The 15,808-nt window shown below is 40.2% G+C and overlaps 1 protein-coding gene across 2 annotated transcripts in view; it reads right to left on the bottom strand.

Moving 5' to 3' along the window:
- Positions 1-15,808, bottom strand: part of ARID1B (AT-rich interaction domain 1B) — a 398,528-nt gene that overhangs the window by 104,095 nt on the left and 278,625 nt on the right. For both annotated transcript variants that reach the window (XM_033096399.1, XM_033096409.1), the window contains exon 6: positions 10,868-11,111. In XM_033096399.1, coding sequence (XP_032952290.1) covers positions 10,868-11,111 — 244 coding nt within the window. The remainder of the gene's footprint in view (positions 1-10,867; positions 11,112-15,808) is intronic.

Here is a 15,808-nt window from a genome sequence, read left to right as displayed (position 1 = left end):
TAATATAAGACCCGGTCTCATTTAACATAAGACCGGGTCTTATATTCCAAAAAACACATTAGAGCTGATTGTCCAGCTATGTCTTATTTTCGGTGAAACATGGTAGGAATTACTGGAAATGTAAATTCTCCAGCCCCACCTTGAAACTACTGAATCAGAAACTGGGTGTGGGGCCCAGCCATCTAGGCTTTCCGAAGCCCTGCAGGTGAGTATGATGCAGGCTGGGTACCCTAGGTGATCTCATCTAGAATCCAATGGCTCACCAACTCGCTTCTCCACCCGAGATCTTTACTCCGAGTCCACACTCTTCTTATAACCAGCTGCCGATTCAAAATCTCCATTTGGATGCCTGGTAGGCATCTCAAATGTAACATGTTCTAAACCAAACTCTTGATTCCCCCTTCAAGAATGGGCTGCTTCCTTCGTCTTCCACTGCACACAACTACCACTTACCAATTTCTTGGACCAAAACCCTTCCGTCTCCACTACTGCTACCCACACATCCAGCCAGGACCAACCCTCCCCAGGCTACTGCAGGAGCCTCCCAAGTCGTCTCCCTGCTTCCTGTCTGGCCCCCATGGTACACTCTCCACGGCGCCAGAATGTCCTTTCAGAGCCTACACTGGATCATACCATTCCCTGCCTTCACTACGTCCCAGTGGCTTCCCATCACATATAAATTACTAAATCCTAATCATAACCTACAAAGCTCTATGGACACTGGCCCTTGGTTACCCTCTAATCTGTCTATCCAGTCTGGCCCAATCTCCCTTTCCCCACCATACTCCAGCCCCAGTGATGTCCCTGTGTGTCCCCCGCCCTGCACACTAAACACATTACTGATTCAGGCCCTTTGTACTTGCATTTGCTCTGCCTGGATACCTCTCTCCCAGACATTCTCATGGCATGCTTCTGCCCTTCATTCACTGAGTCTACACTTCGAGTATCAATTTCTAAGAGGCACCTTCCCTAATCACTGCTCTCTAAAGAAGCAACCTGATGTTCTTTTCCCTAACAATAAAATACTTATTTGCTTATTTCCTGTCCTTCCCACTAGAATTTAAATTTCATGAGGATAGGGCCCTTTGTCATTTATGCCTAGTGTATTTTCCTCAGTTCCTAGAAACAAGCATGCAGCATAATATGCATTAAGTACTTTGCTCAATTAATGAATGAAAGAAGAGAACAGTAAATTAAGAAAGGAATAAAAATAAGCAATAAGGGTAGTTGGCCTTCCGCAGGAAATCACCTGATTTATCCAATAGCAAAAGTGCAACATGTTACTTAAAAAAAAAAAAAATCAGTGAATTAATACATTTGGCAAGCTCAGCAAGGTCATATAGCTGGCATTCAGCTATATGCATCTGATGCAGTTTGCAAGTACAAACTCCTATGTCACTTTCTGTTTGGAAGGGAGAATATCAACATTAACAATCCCTGGTTCTATCATTTATAAACATGCATATGTGGATTATTAAAGATTAATGCATTTTAGGATTGGTGTCGGCATTCCGTTTGTCTCATGCCGAAACCAATTCTGTTCTTCATTAGTCAATGACAACCCCTTTCACCCTGTTATGGAGAGAAATCAAAGGTACAAGTGTGTGAATTGAGAATAAGCGATAAAACTGATTAGTAAGAGACATAACGGCTATAATCAATCAACACATCATAACCATCCTGGCTCCAGGGTTACCGGAAGATAGGGAAATAAACACAACACTCTCTGTAAAACAGTTTTGTTCCATTCACAACCGCTACTTAGTCCCTTTAGAATATACAGTGACACACATCAGAAGCTTGGGAAATCAACTTTAGGAACATCTTGACTGTAAGTACTGTTTATTTGATCACCATTTTCCAAATGATTTTTGAAATTCTCACGTCTATGCTAAAATCTGTTCCCTACAGCTTTGGTACCCCTCCATTCCAAGTCGTCCTCTAAAGTGCAGACAGAAAATACAGCAGGCCAATGCCAGTGGCACTGCAACAGTGGGGTGCACTGCGGATTCAGGAGCGACGCCAGTCTGCTCAGCTCAGGACAGGAAAACACACAGTAAGCAGGGAGTGTGAAGAGCATCTTCAGTGAACGGTGCAAAAACTATGGGAGAAGGGGGTGTGGACGGCTGCATCAGTAAACACGTCAGTCACTGCTCATCCCACAGAGCCAGAACAAGGCACAAATCCTGCCGTGGAGACACAGGCTTTCCTCTATTTTAACGTTCAGAAGACCAAAGAAAGGGAATGGAAAATGAGAGGGGAGTTTAAACTGAACTGCACAACTTAATTGTGACTAAAAGGGGGTGCAAAACCAACTGGGATGGGTTACTTTGATAAAATTCTAATGTTTTCTTATTTTTGAATGTGGGGGAAGGAGAAGTGGAAAAGGCTTAGTTGGAAAATTGTTGGAATGGAAGAACTGAAAAGATTTCTGCCTTTGAACAAAAGAAGAAATATTCCTTCCCCAATGATCAGAATACTGGACCGGGTGTGCAGCAATGGGGAACCTGCCCTCTAGAAACAGCAGGGGAACATTCATAACCAAAGTACGATGTTTCTATAACCAGGATCCTGGTCTGAATTTTAAATGAGGATCGTAAAGGGGGAGGCGCTAATAACTAATAACTAAACCATACAGAGCTGCAATCACATCTTTCTAAAAGACAAAATATATTGTTGCTTTCTGAAGTGTTGCTAAGCATCATTTGGAAAGGATCTGCAATTACTGTTTCATATAACATACAAATATTTTACTTTGTAAGGGAAAAAAATACTGGCTGAAGTTCTCTTTGGTTTGTAGAACTGCTGAATTGATGTTTTCTGGGCTGCCACGGATGTATCAATGGCATTTTGTGTTTAAGAATTTTTTTCCTGCTCAGCTGCCAATAAGCAGCATGCATCTTCCTTGCAACAAGCTGTTGCAGGATTTCTACTTCACGAGAAGCCAAAAAGGAACACTTGATAGATGTTTTAAAATAAGATTACCAGGTAGGGTGACTGCAGACTTTCAAAAAAAAGATTGTCATTGCATGCAGTGCCATTTTAGAGAATCTACTGATGCTGGCATGGCAGAAAACTGGTTTAGAACCACGTGCATGCAGAAACAAATTCATCCTTTTACCCTGAGTTTTATTGAGCAAGGAGAAATTAAAAAGTGGAAAGTTTAATCATTTAGGATGGGTTAGGCTTGACCCCTAAGAGTTCAAAAAATCCAAGGGGGATGGATTAAAAAAAGAGAGAAATACTGGTTTACACCCTCCGGTGTTCATTTTACAGGTACTAATCTTGACAAATTAGACCAGGAACTATCATTTCCTCTCTCTGAAATCCTTCCTGTTCACCCCAACCTATGACTAACTTCTACCTGCAATTCATTTTTCTCTTTCCCATTATAGCCTCCTTCCAGAATCTGCTTGTCTGAATGTCAAATTAAGCATGAAAATTAGCTTTTTGACGAGCATATCTTCTTGTTTGTATCTGCAGCTATATCCACTCCTGTAGAAAGAAGCCTACTCGCTCTCACTCACTAAGGAGAGGCTAAACTGGGGGAGCGCTTACATAGAACACCCCCAAACATACCACAGTGCTGCCCAGAGAGTTATTTTCCACTAGTTATTTAATCTAGTATGTGCCACCCGTTTTGGAATTCGTTCTCTTGGTGTCTAAGATTTTCCTGAGGGGTACAAGGTCATTATGGCTGGTTGGTATGCTGGATGCGTCACTCACCATCCAGGAACCGACATGATAAAGCTCCAGAGAATCGGGCTTCACTGTAGAGTGATGCTTTAGGAATGTGGAAGGGCCATCTCTGGCAAAGCCACTTCCACATGCGTTAAAACCTGTGATTCTTCTCAGAGGACAGAAACTTACTTGCCAGGTATGAGTCTGCGTAAGAAAGGGGCGCAGAGTGCCTGGTGCTGCGGATGGTGGGGGGGCCTCTGGAAAACATTTCTGTCTGGGAGGCAAGTGTGCAGAGCTTCTCATGGGGGACGACGTTCCAGCTGGTTGGAGAGGGAAGGAACGGAGAGCTTCTGGGGGAGGGAGGCCGGAATAGAAAAAGATCTGCGCGATAAGGGCAGCTCTTGAAAGATTAATGAAAGACTTCTCCACCTCACCCTCCTTCCTGTGGTTTCTCAGCTCCTAAACTGCCCTGGCCCTTACCCTTTCTCTCCTTCGTCCAGCACTCAGTCTGGGGAGAGGTGAGGTGGGAGGTGAGACACCTCAAACAGCAAAGCCCATCAAACTTAAAGAGAGGGAGTTTTTCTTTTGTATTTGATGAAACTTTATTTTTGTCCATGATGGCTACACAAATGTCATCAATGAGAATAAACTCTTAGTACTGTGCAGGGTAAAGCACAGCTGTGAAACATGTCCCTTCTCATGGCAACACTAATGTGTCGCGAATACCTAATTTTGTATCTTTGGTCCTAATCTATTGTAATCAACAGTCCTGCTGTCAAATGAAAGTGACTTGACTCCACCTAAAACTGTACTTGGTAGAAATGTCAAATGCTGAGAAACAGAATGGGGGGGAAATTCTGTTCAGGAATTGACAGTTGCTATCCTTAGATCTCTGTTAACAAAACTGATGAACTATGCTCAGCAGTCTGAACATTTCAAGTTTTTATAAACAAAAACCTTTGTCAGGCGATGAACAGTTAATGTGTGCTGCCCATCAGCCTCCCCGGCGTATGTTCACCCTACTTAATATTTAAACACTGTGGCTGCTTACAGCACATGGAGGAAAAAGCTGACAAAAGCCTTTGGCCAATAAAATAAAAATAAAAAAAAAAACCCTTCGGCTTATTTACATTTTTGCTTTGTTAGTAAACTGGAATGGTTGGCTCTGGAGGCAAGACAAGTGAAATCAACACCCACTAAATCTCCCGGCCGCAGCGATGCATTCTGATGTTGTGCTGTGTCAGCTTCCTCGCGTGTCAGGACGAGGCAGGCCCAGGCTAAGACCCACACAGTACATTCAAGACCCAACAGTTTATTCTGCTTAAGCCACGGTAAGTCACTCTAGGATGTAACCCAGGAAGCAGCAGAAGTACAATGTGATGAGGTAAGTTATTAGAAGTGAAACAAAATGTTTAATATCATACATTTCAGAATCAACTGCAGACGACATTAGATTGTCTTGATCTAAATGTATATGTATATACATGCACAGTACCAATTAAAAACATGGAGATATTTCATTTCTTTCTCTAAATATAAATACATCAATATAAAGGAGGGAGAAGAGAAAACAAGAAAATTTATAATGGCATTCGGGGCAGATGTAGCGTATACATTTCTGTTCTCAAATGCTTGTTTACCTTAAACAACCAGGGCTGAATTCTTTACCTTCTAACTACAGATACGGCGGCGATGCTGGAGCTCAGTAATGTGCAAATGAAAGGAGAGAATCCATGTGGCTACTTACCATAGAAAATCTCCGTCCCGCTTTGCAAAAAGGCAGGACGGAAAAGCCCACTGAGTCAGGGATGAGCCAGGGCCCCTGTGCCAATGTATCACAGTAGTTGCTCCCATGACACTCACAATGTTTGTGAGCAGCATGGTAGGAGCGCACGTGTGCAGTGGGTGGAGAAACCGTTTGACAGGCAAGACACAGAGTCAGCCGTTCGGGATGCTTTCCTGGGCTTTGTTTATCTAGCTCTGTGAGACTTCTCATTAGCTGTCAATTTCATTTACCAGGGCAGAGATGGAGAAAAATGATTGCTCTTTTTAAATAAACCCTGGGAAAGCGACACTGGGAAGAACCCCCAACAACATTCTGGCTTCACCTCATCCCGGCTATCAGCTACACAACAGCTGCGCATGTGAACAATGACTGACTGGAGAGACAATGATTGAAAGAGCCAATCTGTGACACACGAAGAGGCAGTAGCAAGATACCGCGGGAGGTAATGGGAGAGAAGTGAGGTCAGAAAAAACAAGTCAGTGCCGGGAATGAGAGGGGGGAGGGAAGAAAAGAAAGCAAAAGACTACATACAGAAAAAAAAAAGAGAAATTCCAAACAGATGTTCCTAAAGCAGCAGTCTGAGTATCTTTCCATGGGTGGGAAACCATGCCATTTCTCCCTGACATTTTTATCATTGGTATAGACTCGGAAGCAAATGACGGTAAACTGTAAATTATCTTAGGGTCTAATGTACAAATTAACAAAATTTAAACATGAGGACTAGAGATGAAAAAAGGAGGAGGTGAGATTATGAAATGGGCCTAATTATTCTCTATGGGAAGGTGTCTTTGCATTTAGTTAAATAAAAAAACCAAAAAAATCAACTTTATAAACATCTCTCAAGTGTGGTTCTATTACCTATGACCAAGTTCACACAAATACATTAAAAAACAAACAAGAAAAAAGAAGGTCATATAAAGTAGGTGAAGGGAAACAGAAGACAAAAATTTTTTTCAACGAAAACCTGCACGATTTTAAACAAATCCCCTTAACATAACACCATATAAAATTTTTGATGAACATCTATGAAGAAACATTTTGAGAATATGTTTGAATGTCCCTTGGCTGAGCTGTAGTAGGAACGGAGTAGAGAAATAGGTAGTACGGGGACTCAAACCATGGACGATGATGACCAAGAGGCCAAGGACAGGGTTCCTTTGTATGGTTCAAGAAAGGGTTCCCCTTCGCCCGGAGCAGCCCAAGTTTTGCTCCTATTTACCCCTCGGGCCCATGTTCCTGTCCAATGAGCAACCTGCGCAACCTCACGTGCAGCCCTAGCTACAGCCACTGAGAGGGAGGCAGTGGTCTTGGTTGTTGTTGTCTCAATATGTGCAAAAAGTGTGAGGATTCTGAACTGCGTCTGGTAGGAAATTTTATGCTAGACGGCCTGCCTAATAGCACATCACACAGAAATCAATTTGTCCACGATCTGAGTGAAGCAAAGATTTAGCTTCCTGTCCTCCACTGATCTTCTGGTCTCCTCTTAAGCTTCTCAGAACTCAAACTCCAAGAAGAGCAACCTCTGATCTATCTTTTTGCCAAGTTAGAAGAAAAATGGATTCCACTTTGTGAAAATATATTCTGCTTCTACAACTAGCTCTAGCAATCCTACTGAATAACCTCAGTGAACACAGCAAATCATCACTGCACATTTCACATACAGGAGTCTTCCCTTGTCTGTGGTTTTGCTCTCCACGGTTTCAGTTACCCATGGTCAACCATGGTTTGAAAATATTAAATGGAAAACTCCACAGAGAAACAATTCACAAGTTTTAAATTGTGTGCCGTTCTGAGTAGCATGCTTAAATCTCGCGCCACCCTGCTCTGTCCCATCCAGGAAGAGTATCATCCCTTAGTCCTGTGTCTCCACGCTGTAGATGCTCCCATTAGTCACTTAGTAGCTGGTTATCAGATCAACTATTGCGATATCATAGTGCTTGTGTTCAAATAACCCTCATTTTACTTAATAATGGACCCAAAGTGCAAGGGTAGTGATGCTGGCAATTCATATGTGCCTAAGAGAAGCTGGAAAGTGCTTCCTTTAAGTGAAAAGGTGCATATGCACAGGAAAAAACATAGTGTACAAAGGGTTTGGTATTATCTGAGGCATCCGCTGGGGGTTGTGGAAGGTGTCTCCCGTGGACAAAAGGGGACTGCTGTACACATCTTCTGAACTGCCCAAGGCAACCCCTGGATTAAGAATCAGAAGACTGCCATCTGGACGGTGATGACCCAGGACAAGTGTCCAGGTCCAGTGTGCACAGTAGCAATAACCCTGATCACAACAATAGTTAGTTAACACGCACTGAATGCTTCCCATGTACCTGCTTCATGTGTATTAACCTCGTAGTCTTTCCAGTAAACCTCTGAGACGTGGTTACTGTCTTTACAGATGCAGAGACTGAGGCACAGAGAGGCTCAGAGGCCTGACCAAGGTTACACAGCAGGTAAGTGGCTACACGATGAGGAGGTGAGATCAGATGATTACGTAAGTCCATACAGCTCAACGCCATTTCTGACTCCACTTGGGAGAAAGGTGAACAAAAGCCCAAACTGCTTATCACATTTTCTAAGAGGTTAGCCCTCTTAGAATAACACTAACATTAAGAAACGTTCTATTTGCCACGTTTTACATAATTCTATTACTATACAGCTTTCCACTCCACAAAGAGAGTTATGGATTTACCTGAGCAGCATGCCTCCAAAACAAGTGGACGTTTGCTGTATAATTTCTTCTCCGTATTCAATTTCACTGAATGGTTTTATCAAGTACCATGTAGACATCCCGTAGGTACAGCGGAGCTGACTTGGAATGGTGAAACGAAAATGTAGGCCCTTGGCAGTTAGCACGTCTGACACAAGCTTAAAAGATACGCTATATGCTTTAAACAGCACTTCCAAGAAAGCTGAACACTTTCTATTAAAAACTCACGTTCCCGAAAAGTCAGCAGAGAGAAACACATTTAGGTCCTCCCTCAGTTACTGTGAAGGATGGGCCTCATTTATGGTGGTGGTAATAGGTCCTGAGGAGCGAAATCCACTGACCAACTTCACCCTGCACAAAACACAACTAAGCACTGGACTCCAGGACCAATCCCATCAGCTGACCTAGCTACCTCCTCTGTAAGATGTGACAACACGTGGCCAAAGTGAGCTCTTTGGTTGGGTTATGAGTTCTCTACCACATCAAAATCCAAACAGTGAAATAAAAGTTTCAAAATCCCCATCTGGAATTATAAACACGTGTATGAAAATCATCAGACTGTGAACTACCCATGTCAGGGATATTAAATGAAAAACTATAATATCTTTATGCCTCAGAAAAATTTTCATTTAGGTTATTAAGAAAAGTCCTTGTGATCCAATTCAGAAAGGAGTGAATTATTTTTTAACAAATACAATATTTTATATATGACTTTCCAATGTTTAGGTAGGTGATGCCTCAAAATCCATCTCAATACCAAAAATTGCCTAAGGAATTCAGAAATATAGAGTAGTCATGGCTTTAAAAATGTTCCAAGCAGGTAAATCCAGGTTTCATTACAATTACTGTGAGGACAAATAGTTTTGGAAGAACAGTACATCAAGATGACTTAATCACTAAATACCAAATATGTGGAGGTGATTAGGTCATGAGGGTGAAGCCCTAATGAATGCGATCAGTGCCCTCAGAAAACACCCGGAGAAATCCCTCATCCCTTCCCCCATGTGAGGACACAGCAAGAAGCCGGCTGTCTGTGAGCCAGGAAGTGGGCTCTCCATGGGCACTGAGACTGCCAGGGCCTAGATCGTAGGCTTAGCCTCCGAAACTCTGAGGCATACATTGCTGTTGTTTATAAGCCAACATATTACCTTAATCAACATGCATTAAAATTATAGCTATATCCAAAATATGGATGAATTTCAGAAATGCAACATTCTGTCAAGAAGGCAATTGTAGAAGGCCGCATACAGCATGTGATTCGGGTGACCATATTTCCTGATTTGCCCAGAATCTTCCTGGATTACCCCTGTTGTCCCAGTGTAATTATTAACAGCAACCTTTACATGCTGAAAAGTGTCTCAGCTTGGATGATAAATTATATAGTCATTCTAAAAATGATGTTTCTATAAAGCTCAAAACTAAATAAAACTAACAGTATATACTCTAGGAATGAATGCAATGCATTTCTTTAAACCCGCCAGTCCCCCTAAAAAAAAAAACACCAAAAAACAAAAAACAAAAAGAAGGATTAAAAAAATATTCAGAGAATATCTGAGGCATGGAGAAGTACAGGCCTGAACATAATGCAAAACACACAGGTAGATGCAATACCAGTGACAACACTCCAGTTAAACGGATGGTGGGCTCATGGGTGAGTCCTCATTTGATAGTTACGTTTCATAATTAGCATGTGACATATGTATATATACTTTATACACATACGTATAAAGTATATATATTTATATAAAGTATATATGTGTATGGGATGTTTATATACACCCCATATATAAACATTTTTTTTAAATATAAAAGGTATAAAATGTTAAAAAGGGAGAGAACTCCATCATGCTTTCAAGATAATAGAAAAAAAAGCTATCAGAAAATCTATCAGCAATTCAATGTCAATTCTGATAGGTTAGTAAAAAGCACTTTCTGGAATCCACCCATATGATGTTAGCAAAATTTACACAGAAAAAAATTATATCTAGTTTGCTGACAAAGGAAAGCTAGTTGCTTGGTGGGTCTGAATGAATGAAGTTCGATCTAAAAAAGATGAATGAGGATGAGGCAACTGACCAATAAAAAATAATAATCCCAAGTACACAATAAAGGAAGCTGAAGGTACAGAAGTAGTATGACTACTGAAACAGCTGAACGCAAGAGTTAACTGGAACATAAAATTCTTACATCAAACTTAGAAGGTGATGTTTGTATTAGTAACAAGGCCTTGAACGCATGCTGGCAAATTAAGACACTGATAACTATAAATACTAAAAATATTTAAGAAAATAACTGCCATGGTAGAAATTAAATAGAACCATAAAATCTAAGGCCAACAGTAGTCGACAATCTCACCTTGGCGGCACTTAACAGAGGATGTTATTTAACAGAATCATTACAAAAAAATATGCTAGGGGAAAATAATTTTCTGGAATATGTTAAGGTAAACGGGCAAACTGAAGATATCAGAAGGACTGGTGATTTCATTAACGGGGTTATATTCACGTTGAGTATTTTTAGGAATTGGGACTTTTGTATGCATTGGTGTTAATTCATAAAGTTATGCTGCTGACACATGGTCCCATAACTAGATCTTTAAATAACAAAAAAAGGTAATGGAGCGTATGTTGCTACTGAGGTACACTGGATCTGTCTTTACTACAGAGTAAAACTGTAACGAGTAAGAAAGTGAGTACCTGGAATACTTGCAGGAGAAATTGGGCCAGATCGTGACTGGTTGCTTCCTACAGGAGAGCCGACAGGAGAAGGTGATGGTCCCCCAGGGATGCTGGAGAGGTGCGGGGATGCGTGTGGGGAGAAAGGTGACTGAGCTGGGTTGCTCTGATCCCCTTGGCTGCTCGTGGACCCGGATGCACTGACTGCTGAGCTCAGAGCTGCTTCCGTTCCCGTGGGGAGGTCATCAATGGAGCCAGACAGGTCCTGTGAAAGAAAGAAATAGCACGTATTTATAGAGTCACACATGACTGGACCAATACCTGACCAAAAGACGATTTGTAAGTCAGAACAACACCCCCTTCAACAATGATGTTTTTCTGGGTACCACCCAAAATTCAGAGCATGTCCACTTGTTATTAGAAAACTTTAATGAGGTCTCTCATTAACTTGAACCCATAAGATCTGATCTATCCCTAAAAAGTGAGTACAGTTGTACTACATAAAACCATCCTACAGCTTAACTTGAAGCTGTCAGCTCCTAGTCCAACGAAGCATTCAAAAGGCCACAGGAAACAACAGTGACTTACCATCTGAATGGAATGTCTGATTCTTATTTTTTAATTCTATTAAACTTATTGTGGTGACATTTGTTAATAAGATTATTTAGGTTTCAAGTGTACAATCTATAATATGATACATTATCTGTGAACACCACGTTGGGTGTTCACCTCCCAAAGTCAAGTGTCTTTCCGTCACCATATACTTGACCCCATTTTACCATCTCTACCTCCCTCCCATCCCCCTTTCCCTTTGGTAACCACCATACTCTTGTCTGTGTCTATGAGTCTGTTTGCTTGTGTCTTATTCATTTGTTGCTTTCTGTTTTATATCCCATATATGAGTGAAATCATAAGGTTCTTAAAGTTTCTGTGTTTGAGAATATCATGCTAAGCGAAATAAGTCAGAAAAGGAATGCCTGATTCTTAAATGATCAATTCCATAAATGAAAACTACAGGCTTTGGATCCTTTTAACTAGAAGTCAACTTTGGAAGACTGCTTGAATTTCAAACTAGGATATTCTAATACAATAGCAGTCAAAATTTTAAACAAACCTTGTGGTGTAAAATTCTGACATTTTAAGCAATTGCAAAAGTGCTGTTATAACAAAATAGTGGTATGCATATTTTTTATATGATATTGTGAAAATAAATCCCTTTGGAGTTATGTTGGTAGAAATGAATCCTTATGTTACACCTTACTTTTATAACAATTTTAAGCTAACGAAACAACTTTTACTGCCACCTAATTTGATCACATCACCCTGCGAGGCAGTTATTAAAATTCCCATTTGACAGGTAAGAAACTGAGGCTCAGAGAATCAAAGTTATTGTCAAAGGTTACCCTACCGAGGACAGATTGCATCTGCTAAAGATGATGAAGAGAGAAGAGAAAGGAGGAAACTGTCTTTGGCACACTCATCCGAGTGAGAAGCGGGCAGAGCCGTAGTTTGGTTTTCCTCTGTGTGGTGGCACTGGGCCTCGCAGAGGCCACCACCCAGGTGCTCAGCTGGCATGCTGTAATGACTCCCAGGTCACTGAGCCTGCAAATCCAGTGCAGGCCAAGAGCCAGGTATGGGATGAGGCCTAAATGCTGAGTTCTAGTATACAAGATATTTGTCTTGATAATCTAGGATCAAATACTGCAGAATGAGATCAGAACTACTAACATCTACAAAGCATCTTTCACCCGAACGGACACCCTCCATTTACTCAATTTTATTAGTGTTTAATTTTACTTCACTGCTTACTACTGGACATTCTAAGAAAAGGGCTTTGAAAACAAGTGGAGAAAAAAAAAAAAAAAAAAAAAAAAGAAAACAAGTGGAGGACGCTTAGGATTTGAAGAATGAATCTAGAGCAGGTAGAGCAGGGCTGGTTACAGAGTACCCCAAAACGCCACAAAGCAAGTTTAGGATTAAAATTCTAGTCTCCTGCAAAGTTTATCTATTAATCATGTTATATTATTAAGTTCTCTTTTTTTAACATCAAAATTTCCAATAACTAAAAAATACATTCTGAAGAACAGTTGATGAAAATCTCACAAAAAGACGTTTTCGAAAAACAGAAATTTCTTACATTAAAAAGAGTAACATCTTTCTAAATAAAGAGTAATCTTCAATGCCATATAATTGAGCTTATAAATAACAGTCACAGGGAAGATTGAAAATATCACCCTAAGAAAGGTTATCATTAAATCTCTAAAATGGGGATAAACTGAATCGTATCTTCAGAATTCAGAGAAAAACTACATAAATATTTCTACTCAGGACACATGGCATGCATGATTTTGCACACATTCAGCTGGTAAAACGTTGTATTTAACTTGAAGACTAGAATAACTAGATTCAGACTTTTGAACTGAACACAATTTGTGAAGCCAGGTAGACACAGGGGAAGGTTATTAAGCAAGTAACATGCTGCATACAATGTAAAAGTATTCACACTTCAGCAATCAAGGCAATTATCTCAGTTCCTGGAAACAAAACTTAAGCTAATAGATGTGTACACATGTACTCCAACTGATGTCCCTCCCACCCCAGGCTCAATGGCTGGCTTCTCACTGTGCTTAGCCTCAGAGATGGGGTGGGTGTGGAATAACTCTTAAGTACCCGCCCCCAAAGAATGCCCTTCCTAACCAGATGTAGCCAATTCATAAAGGGCAAAGAGACACACCTGCATGGCTCATTTAAATCAGGGCATTGCAAACTGTGTGTGGCCTGCTGGCTAAAATTGGACCCCACCTGATTCTGCTCCACTCACAACCCAAACATTTTTAAATGACTCAAAAAAAAAAAAAAAAATCAAGAGTAATATTTTTGATACTTGAAAAATATCTGAAATTCAAAGTCTGGTGTCTGTAATGTTTTACTGGAACACAGCTACAGCCATAAAGAGATGCACTCTCTAATATCTAATGAATGTGTATCACCAATAAACATAGGGTCAATCAGACAAAAATCAGTTGGAAGGAAATGCTTTATGCGTTTCTTTAGAGAAAAAAAAAATTGGTCGATAACTACACATAAAGCCATTATCTTCTATTATACTACATATGGAATTAAACACAGAAAAGACAATATAGATGCAATTTAAAAAAAATCATTATTTGAAGTTAAATAACTTGATGCAAATCTTTCTTCATAAAAAAACAAATTGCTATGTTGAGATTTTTTAAATTCTCTGCATGACCTATAAATTCCTTCCCTGTCCTCCCTTAAAATTCCACGTTATGGTTGAAAAAGTGACATGGATGGGTGTTAAGAGAGCTTCATTCAAGCTGCAAAGGCATGAAAAACATTTCTGTTATTCAACAAGCTGATCAAGGAAGTATCAAGAGAAACATATAAAAACGGTGGCTTTCTTAGTGTTCACATGTCATCAGAATTTCAGTGCTGACTAGACCTCAGTGAAACAGAAGAGTAATAAAAAGATATAATTTCTATATTACTGTTATAGACACGTAACTTTTATATGTAAATTATAGCGAAATATTCTCCCCCTGCAGATGCTTAAGGAAGCCATATGTATAGCTATCTTAAAACACATTAATAAAAGAAGTTCAACAGTGGTTTAAACATTCAGCCTATTTAACAAAGAAGCCCTGTAACTAATACTCCTCTAGAGGACAATTTAGTCAGCAGGGCACCAACTCTATTCTTCTTTTATAAGTACTATCAGATCTATGATTCCTGTAAAGAACAGAGACCTTACTGCATCTCATTTGAACCAAGGCACCTTCAAGCTACAGTGCTTCCATTTATCTTGCTGGAAAGCTGGCAGGTAAGGTAATTGCAGGGAGAACTCTTTTAAGGGGCTGAAGTCCCCCTGCCCACAGCGTTCCTTACATCCTTCCTCTCTATTGATGGAGGGCCGGGTAAGGCAATGGCTTCACGGGCTCATGCATAGTCAATTCAGTATTTTGCCATGACAATTTGATTTGGCAAAATCTCACTGTTAAGTGGGGTTTTCAATGTCTGACATCACTCAGAACACTGAATATTTTCCAGCACACCAAAAATAATACATAACTCCTATCAGTGGTTCATTTATTGTTAGAAAATCAGTGCCTTAAAAAAAAAAAGGTTGTTTTACTTTAAAACTTAATTTAAATGAAAGTTCCCTGCAAAGACTTTTCTCTGTAACCATTATCCCTCCACCCTCTGACCGTGGAAAATTTTCATTCAACCCAAGTGACAAGTAGAAGAGATTTCAGCGCGCTTAGAATGAAGCGCCACCGGGAGCAATAACAGTGCTATCAGACTCTGACAAGAGAAACACTTACGAATTAACACAGAGCAGAAATATGTTCCTGATTCAATACAATGGGACAGGGTCGGGCAGGGCAGTGACAGAGGAATGTATGTGGGAACACGCCACCAGGAAGAAACACAGAAGAGTTTTTAGAGATCTACATATACATACCAGGGGTGCCAAAATAATGTACACAAGTGGACACTTTGGTTAACGTTGCTCAAGAAGTAGTTCGCCGTAATCGGAAGTGTCTGGACACTGACGGGAACCACTTTGAGCACCTCTTGTCATTGCAGAAGTCGAACGTGACTTGCATTCATTTTCTTATTATCGGTAAATATTGAGTATTACAATTGTAATAGTTTTTTCCTTTCTTAAAATGTGTATACATTTTTTGGCACCCTCTGTATATATAAAATAGACACACAACATTAAGTATAAACATTCTCTCATGTCTACATATTGTATGTGATCCTCCCTAAAAATATTTACATTCATATATATGACTTACTACCTCAAAAGACATCTTTGGTTTTGATGGTATTCAATTTGTCTAGTAAGTTAGCTTATTAAATGATAGAACCAGTCACTGCTGGGGATATCTTACTGCCCCAAAGAACTGGGAATAAGTTAGAAAATTCTACTCCCTT

The sequence above is a fragment of the Rhinolophus ferrumequinum genome, chromosome 3, assembly GCF_004115265.2.
Source record: "Rhinolophus ferrumequinum isolate MPI-CBG mRhiFer1 chromosome 3, mRhiFer1_v1.p, whole genome shotgun sequence".
NCBI classification, from domain to species: Eukaryota; Metazoa; Chordata; class Mammalia; order Chiroptera; family Rhinolophidae; genus Rhinolophus; species Rhinolophus ferrumequinum.
This window is presented reverse-complemented; position numbering and strand designations above follow the sequence as displayed.